The sequence below is a fragment of the Octopus bimaculoides genome, chromosome 18 (assembly GCF_046866305.1).
Source record: "Octopus bimaculoides isolate indiv1 chromosome 18, ASM4686630v1, whole genome shotgun sequence".
NCBI lineage: Eukaryota > Metazoa > Mollusca > Cephalopoda > Octopoda > Octopodidae > Octopus > Octopus bimaculoides.
The window spans coordinates 12035949-12044822 of NC_142945.1; the positions used below are offsets into that span (position 1 = coordinate 12035949).

The 8874-nt window shown below is 38.3% G+C and overlaps 1 protein-coding gene across 1 annotated transcript in view; it reads left to right on the top strand.

Moving 5' to 3' along the window:
* Positions 1 to 209: 209 nt before the first annotated feature.
* The window catches only part of LOC106868658 (ras-related protein Rab-11B), a 49335-nt gene continuing 40670 nt past the window's right edge, over positions 210 to 8874 (top strand). The window contains exon 1 of the mRNA XM_089365762.1: positions 210 to 1114. Coding sequence (XP_089221888.1) covers positions 1078 to 1114 — 37 coding nt within the window. The 5' untranslated portion in view covers positions 210 to 1077. The remainder of the gene's footprint in view (positions 1115 to 8874) is intronic.

An 8874-nucleotide genomic window follows, 5' to 3' on the forward strand; every position in this document is an offset into this window, starting at 1 on the left:
AAATTCCTGTCTTTACTCGCGGAATTTCTTTTTTCCACAAGTTCCGATATAATTGGAATCTACACCATCTGAAAGTTATGAGGAAACAAAGTAGAAGGGTGTTGCATTTGTGTGAGTATGTCATGTGTGTGTGTGTGTGTGTGTGTGTGTGTGTGTGTGTGTGTGTGTGTGTGTGCGTGCGCATACACACCAGTATTTCTGCGTATGCGCATTAGACAGATAGAAAGGTATGCGCACTACATAGATCCGAAGTGCGCGATAGTTTTATAGAAAGAATTGCAGAGAGAGAGATAGAAGGTGGATGGGAGACAGAGAGAGAGAACGAGTATTAGTGAGCGAGTAGGAAGACAAGAAAAAGAAAGATTGAGAGAAAGAAAGGCTGAAAAAGAGAGACAGAGAGGGAGTGAAAGAAAAAGATAGAGAGACCGGTAAGAGAAAAAATTTAAGGAAGAAAGTGTAATGTGTCGTAATTATTTCGAAAGCGTTTCGCTGAAACAATAACAACGTGTACATATAGTGAACAAAAGTTGGTGAATATATAACATGTATATATGTTTGTAAATATACATTTATATATAATAAACAATTAGGCGAGGAAAGTTTTAGGGGAATGGCTATGTGGTAGAACGCACGCCGTATTGTCCTATAGCTAGAGGTTTTCGTTTCTAGGTCAGGACATCGGGTAGAAAGTGAATGATTCAACCTATGTCAAGCCTGTTGCGTCACGGTGTAGCCATGTTAGTAGCCAAGCAAGTACTTCGAATGCTAACCAGCCTTATACCTCTTCAAATCTGCTGAAAAAAATAATATATATATATACATACATACTATGGCATGGATCTAAATACATTCACGCAGTTAACTATTATAAGATAAAGAAAAGAATTTTTTTAAAATGTCGTACACAGTGTTGGGTACGTAGGCTAAACGCTATTCGTCCATCCGTTCTTTTATAAGAAAATCTCGCTCTTTCTTTTTCTCCCTCCACTTCTACCTGTGTGTGTGTGAACGATTACAGCCACGTTGGATCAATACACTATCACTGGCGGGGATCAACCGCCGGATCCCTCTGCAGCCATGGCAACGGAAGAGCAATATGATTTTATTTGGAAAGGTAAGTAAAACTTTCTACAACGTTGTTGCAACTCCTGACACCGCGACCACTGTACGTGGGTAGCAGTAACTAATATGCCTTATTTATTCTCCTACCGTCCCATATAGAGATCTCTTTACACCTCCAGTTCTCTCATATATATATATATATATATATATATTAGTTGAATAATACACGCACGTACACACACACACCTGCAACAGCAATCACCATCAACACACCTGTATTCTTAAATAATGATCATCCCGTCTTTTGTTATTTAATTTGTTTGTTGTTTGTGTCTTATAAATAGTTGATCGTAGTCTGGTTGAACACTTTGACGCTTGTCATTTGCTGTGAGGTGAAAAAAAAAAAGAAATGTTGGTTATCATGATAGTTTTATATTTATTTCTATTAATGTGCTGTTTTCGTTTAAACTATATACGCCATCCAGTTAGAAAGAAAGATATCCCACTAATAATACTTGTACTTCACCTTAACGTAGTAGTGTCACCTTCCACCAGATGGACGGATGGATTTCTGTCTTCGCATAACATTGATCTGCATGCCATATATAGAAAACTGTACTATATATATATATATATACTATTTAGTGATACGAAAATGTATAAATGGGTGATGTTTACTATAAATGGTCAATTCAAAGGCATATTGTAAAACCGCTTCATATATAAATAAATTCAAATGAAGAATATAATATTTCTACTACGCACTAGTGTTGTTATATGAAGTCAAATGTTGAGCAAAGGTACCCGAAAAACAGAATGCAACAAGATAGTGTGAAGGGGTGGCTAGTAGTGCTTTCTGAAAGAAATTGAGTAGCGAAAGTGAAATGACTCGGCACAGGACACGAAACCGGGTTATAGACACGGTTCACCTAGAGACGCCCCACTTTTCGACGTGGGACGGTTTGGTATGTCTTTCGCTCTTTCTCAATCACAAATACGCGTCTGCGCGCGCACGCACATACAGACAGAGAGTTATATATAGACAGGTTTCGATCAGGTGATCGCAGTAATCCACATAACTACATACATACATCACATAATAAACACACACACACGTGTGTGTGTGAAGGCGCGTGGCTTAGTGGTTAGTGTTTTACTTATGATCGTGGTTTCGATTCCTGGACCGGGCGATGCGTTGTATTGCTGAGCAAAAAGCCTGCGACGTCCCGGCCAGGATGGGTAACATGCGCTACAGAATCCAGCAAACCCAGTCTTTGCTTCACACACACGTTAATTACTCCATACGTCGCATATATAGATGTATATGAGCGCGTGCATTTGTGTGTGCGTGTGCGATTGTGTGTGTATGTGTATGTGTGGCAGACTGGATCATAAGTTTCACAGTGGTTAGGTTCTGGAGTTCGATCCTATGACGTGTCATCTTACTCGAGTGTCTTTACCATACTCATGGGCTGGGCTAAGTTGACGGGCACAGTAGATCTTCTTTAGGTCCGGCTTCCCGGTTTCTGTAACGTACACACACACACACACACACACACACACACACACATTATTGTTATATAGGCGCGTCTTTTACCTTATTTTACCTGCTTTCAGGTCATTGGGCTGGGGCTGTGTTGGAACAGCGCATTGAAAAGTTCTTTTAATTGCTTTACTTAAGTCTGCTACGTATTCCATCGATTCTTTGGCTGAGCCGCTAGGTTACGGAGATGTAAACAAATCAACACTGGTCGTCAAGCAGTGGGGGATAACCAAGAGATACAAGTATGCACACATAAATATACGTATGTATATGTATGCGTGTGTATGTATATGTAAGTATGTATGTATATGTATATATATATATATATGTGTGTGTGTGTGTGTGTGTGTGTGTGTGTGTGTGTGTGTGTGTGTGTGTGTATGTATGTATTAATATATATATATGCAAAATAATATGCAGTTCAATGCAAAAAAATTTCAAGTACTGCGCTACAAGACCACAAGCACCTCCCAACTGGCATACACAGGGCCTGGAGGTACTGCAATCCCAGAACCACAAACAGTAAGAGATCTGGGCATCAACATGTGTAGTGATGCATCATTTCACATGCACATTGTCAAGTTGACAGCAAAGTGCAGACAACTGGCAGGGTGGATACTGAGGACATTCCGTACAAGGGATCAAAAAGTCATGTTGACTCTGTGGAAGACATTTGTTCTGAGCCGCCTAGACTATTGCTCTCAGTTGTGGTCACCACACAGTGTTAAGCGGACAGCAGAACTCGAGGCAATTCAGCGGCACTATACAAAAAAGATCGCCACAGTCCAACAGATGAACTACAGGGAGCGACTGAAGGCACTAGGTCTCTACTCCCTGGAGCGCAGGCGGGAGAGATATGTGATAATATACATATGGAAAATACTGGAAGGACTGGTGCCAAACTTTGGCATCAAGTACTACAGGAACGCCCGCACGGGTCGCCACTGCATGGTGCCAAAGGTACCGTCCACTGCATCTCACATAAGAACGAGATACTGCAGCAGCCTCGGTTTCAGAGGACCTCAGCTCTTCAATGCCCTGCCAAAACATTTGAGAGACATGCAAGACATGGATACGGAGGTCTTCAAGACAAAACTTGACACTTTCCTCTCCACGGTACCAGACGAACCAATGGCTCGTAATGAGACGCAGTTTAGGGCAGCTATGTCAAATTCTCTTATACACCAGATGTGCCATCAAAACTCTTGATTGGACCATGTCAGGTGGGGGAGAAGAGCCATGCGAGGAACGTGAAAATCACGGTGGTGCACCAGCATGACCGCAGCCACTTGGCTGAAATACATAAATTTAAAAAAAAAAAATGTATCTATGTATATATATGCATGTACATATATATATGTATATATATATATAATTTATATAAGGGCATTACTATATAATAATGCCTCACGCTTAGAGGGACTTAATAAGTCAAAAACTACCAAAAAAATGTGCTTATTTTTTTGTAGTTTTTGACTTATTTAGTCCCTCTAAGCGTGAGGCATTACTATATAGTAATGCCCTTATATAAATTATATTTACGGAAAAAAACGATGGGTTTTTTTTTCCTTATGGGTTTTTTCACGCTGACTACTTGATAAATTCTTATAAAGATTTTATCCTATATTATATTATATATATATATATATGTATATTAGAAGGTTTGGAAGTACAGGAATTATATATGTATATATATACATACACCCACACAGACACATATGTACGCACATATACATAGGACAGGCTTCCACATAGTTTCCATCCACCAAATCCACTTACAAGGCATTGTCAGCCCATGATTAGAAGTCACCCATTGCACTGAGCAGTGGACCTGAACCCCAAAACCAAATAGTTGCAAAGTGAGCTTTCTAACCACACACAGCCATGTCTGTTCCTATGAACACACACACACACAAACGTATTTAATGCTTGCCTGCAATTCTATAGAATTGCATGAGTCCTACTGAATATGTTGGGACTGATTTTCTACAACTGGATCCCTCTTTTTGTCACCAACCCTTACCTACTGCCAAGAAAGGTCATATTTTCCCTAATACAAAAAACATGTTTTTTGCAGAAGACTGGAAATGATTGACAGGCATGTTTTAAGTTACGAAACAATTGTTGTGATATAAGAATTTCCAATGGTTAAATAAATTTTACCATACTATGCTTCTCTTGATGCATCCTGCCCTAACTCTTCGAAACGCCTGTGTTAGAATGGTGGCAGCTGATGAAGGAAAATGTTCTCTATGTGGCCTGTGTGTTTTCTGTACTCTGGTTATTATTATTTTTTTTGTCTACGTTTTGTTTGCAACGTCCTGTACCCAGATCTGCACCTATATATACAGGTAGATGTAGGTATGCACATACTTGTACGTATATATGCATATACTCAGATACACACACGTTATTGCAGCAGTTCTTCAGTTTTTCTAAGCCTTGTAAAAGAACTCGGAAGGTTGAGTCTCCAACCAGGCCTTTTGCGATACTCTTAAAGCCAGGAACTTTTCAGCACCTCCTTGTATGTGTGTGTTCTGTGTGCGTGCGTGCGTGTGTGTGCATGCGTGCATCATCATCATCATTGTCAGTTAACATCCACTTTTTTCTATTGAGGCAGATTTTTTTTGCAGCTGGATAGCCTTCCTGTTGCTAACCCTCACCTGTTTCCAAATAGGATATTTCCCCATGGCTGGACATATTTTCATGGAAGATTGGAGGAAAGCCACCTCACTTGCATGATGATGAGGGTTGTTTACAACCATCACATGATACTAAGACGAGGGTACTCACAAATGCACAACACACACACACACACACACACACACACACACACACACAACCTATATTGGCCTTCTTTCAGTTTCTGCCTACTAATTCCACTTACCAGGCTTTGGCCAACCTGAGGCTACAGTAGAAATTTGGAATTGAACCTGAGACCACATGGCTGGAAAGCAAGCCTAGCTCCTCCACCACACAGCCACTCTCTATGTATGAATACATACATACATACATACATGTGTGTATATATATATGTGTATACATATATATATATATCTATATATATAAAAATGAGAATGTGTTTGTCTGTCTGTGTGAATCCCTAAAACTCGAGAACTACGCAACCAATTTCATTCAAATTTTACACATGCCTTACTTAGGGTTCCAGTTGTGTTTTAGTCAAAAAAAATTATTAACTTCTTGCAGAGTTCGAGCACACGGCAACATAATATCCCCTCCACTATTTAAGTATTACGTGTCAAAAGTGAAACAAAAACACTCATGTCAAATACTTTCACTTTAAAAATGAAACTATTCCACTAACTGAAACAATCACATTTCGATACTGTAGTGACAGATACTTTCACAGAGAGAGAAAGAGAGAAAGAGAGAGATGCATATGTATACATATACATGTATATGTACACCATTTCGATACTGTAATGACAGATACTTCCAGAGAGAGAGAGAAAGAGAGAGAGAAAGAGAGAGAGAGAGAGAGAGAGAGAGAGAGAGAGATGTATATGTATACATATAAATGTACACGTATATGTATATATATATAGATCTATACATACATGTATATGTATACATATGTGTAGATGTATATATATATATATATAGATGTACATGTAATATGTACACATATATACATATATACATGCATACAGATATCTATACATATATACACCCATCACACACACATGCACATGCACACAAACACACACATTAGTCATTTGTTTTCTTATCTAAAACTACGTCAAAAGTACTGAATGGATCTTTATGAAATTTGGAAATTATATTCTTTGCATAACGGCCATAACTCCCATGAAAATTCATATATTTTTGATGTTGATGAAATTTTAACCCGAACATAACAGATGAGCATTATTTAGAAAATGATGTCACACGTTATCGAGGCTACCATTCTTTCTGGATGTGCAAAAGGGGATGACGTCTTTATTCCAAGAATTCCTCTTACTCCATCAGGAGCAGACATTCCTTTTACATTCAGAAGACTACAATTCCCCCTTCGTGTGACTTTTGCCATGTCCATAAACAAATATCAGGGTCAAACACTGTCTGTAGCTGGTCTTCTCTTGGAAGAGCCCTGCTTCTCACATGGACAACTGTATGTTGGCTGCTCAAGAGTGGGCAGCAACAAAAAACCTATTTGTATATGCTCCACAAGGGAAAACAAGGAACATAGTTTACAATGAGGTGTTATAATCACAACAGCAAGAAAGTATGTACATGATCACCTTCTTTTACGAAACTTCATTGACTTACATATATTTATATTGATATACATATATATACGTGTGTTTGGGTGCGTGTGTGTATATACATCTCTATATATAAAGATGATGCGTAGTCTAGACGGCGTTTTTAGATTTCATTATTCTCTTTAACCCGGGCAACGCCGGGTATTTCTGCTAGTATATATATATATATATATATATATATATATATATATATATATATATATATATATATATATATATATACAGAGAGAGAGTAGGAGAGAGATACATAGGTAGATAGATACATAGATTGACATACATACATGTGTGTGTGTGTGTGTATGCTTGTATGTATGTATATATATATATATATATATATATATATATATATATATATATATATATATATATATATATATATATATATATAGAGAGAGAGAGAGAGAGAGAGAGAGGTGGGTAGTAAGAGATTAATTAGATGATCAATAAATTCAATGAAATCAGATATAGGTAGATTCAGTAAAATTATTGTTTATTGTATCATTAACAATAACTACCCCGGAAGTTAACAGTTAACTTCATTAGCATCCCAACCAAAGGTCTAGGTTTCTACAATTTGACATTGATAATTACTCTGCAAAATTTATAGCCAAAACCATCACTGATTAAGAATATAGATTTTGCTAAACCTATCACTGTATATAGATTTTGCTAAACCTGTCACAATATTGAGCAGTCATAAATTATGATTATTTTATGCAAGCCAAATAAACTGTGATAAACTTCTGTGAATCACAATAGATAACTGAGTGGTTAGTAACATGGTGATACTATTAATTGTAATTCCTATATGACAAATTAGAATTGGGGATACCAGGAATTACATGAAACCATGCGCTAAAGTGAAGGGCTGTCACTACATGCACTTTCTTATTTAGCCCTTTAACATTCAGATTACTCTGTCAAATGTAATGCTTATTTATCCGTATTGTCTTGAATTAATCATGCGTTATTTTGTGGAGGCGCAATGGCCCAGTAGTTAGGGCAGTGGACTCGTGGTCATAGGATCGCGGTTTCGATTCCCAGACCGGGTGTTGTGAGTGTTTATTGAGCGAAAACACCTAAAGCTCCACGAGGCTCCGGCAGGGGATGGTGGCGAACCCTGCTGTACTCTTTCACCACAACTTTCTCTCACTCTTACTTCCTGTTTCTGTTGTGCCTGTATTTCAAAGAGGCCGGCTTTGTCACACTGTGTCACGCTGAATATCCCCGAGCACTACATTAAGGGTACACGTGTCTGTGGAGTGCTCAGCCACTTGCACGTTAATTTCACGAGCAGGCTGTTCCATTGATCGAATCAACTGGAACCCTCGACATCGTAAGCGACGGAGTGCCAACAGCACAACTATGACATTGTAGAGCAGGTGGGAGATGTTGGATCTAGTCAGTTTGAATGTAAAAGAGGCAGAGTATGTTGGCTGGATATGGCTGGTTTAAATGCTAAAGGGTTAAAAAAGAAACTTTGGATTATCTTTCATCATAGATGTTAATATTACTACAGTTAATTTCCTCAATGTGACACTTAACCTTTGTGGAGGCACATGGCTTAGTGGTTAAGATGTTGAACTCATGATCGTAATATTGTGGTTTCGGTCCCTGGACCAACAAAACACTTCATTTCATTCTGCTCAGCAGATAAAAATGAGTAATCCTGTGATGGACCATGCCAGGGAAACTGGGAAGCCCGTCCTTTGGTCCTTAGGGAGTGATGTGGACTAACCAACACATAGTTATATTATCCTTATCATAAATCCAATGGTACAATTTTTTCTTCTCACGCCACTGTAGAGCGCATAAGGTCAGTACCCAGTTTCCATGGCATAGAAGTCTATTGCAGGATTTATGGTTAGCAATTTTGAGGAGAGAAACAAATAAACTACAGTATTTCATTGGTGCTTTATTTTATCAATCCAAAAGATTAAAATCACCATTTTTGAATTTGTTAAACCGTCTTTGGCATTTCTG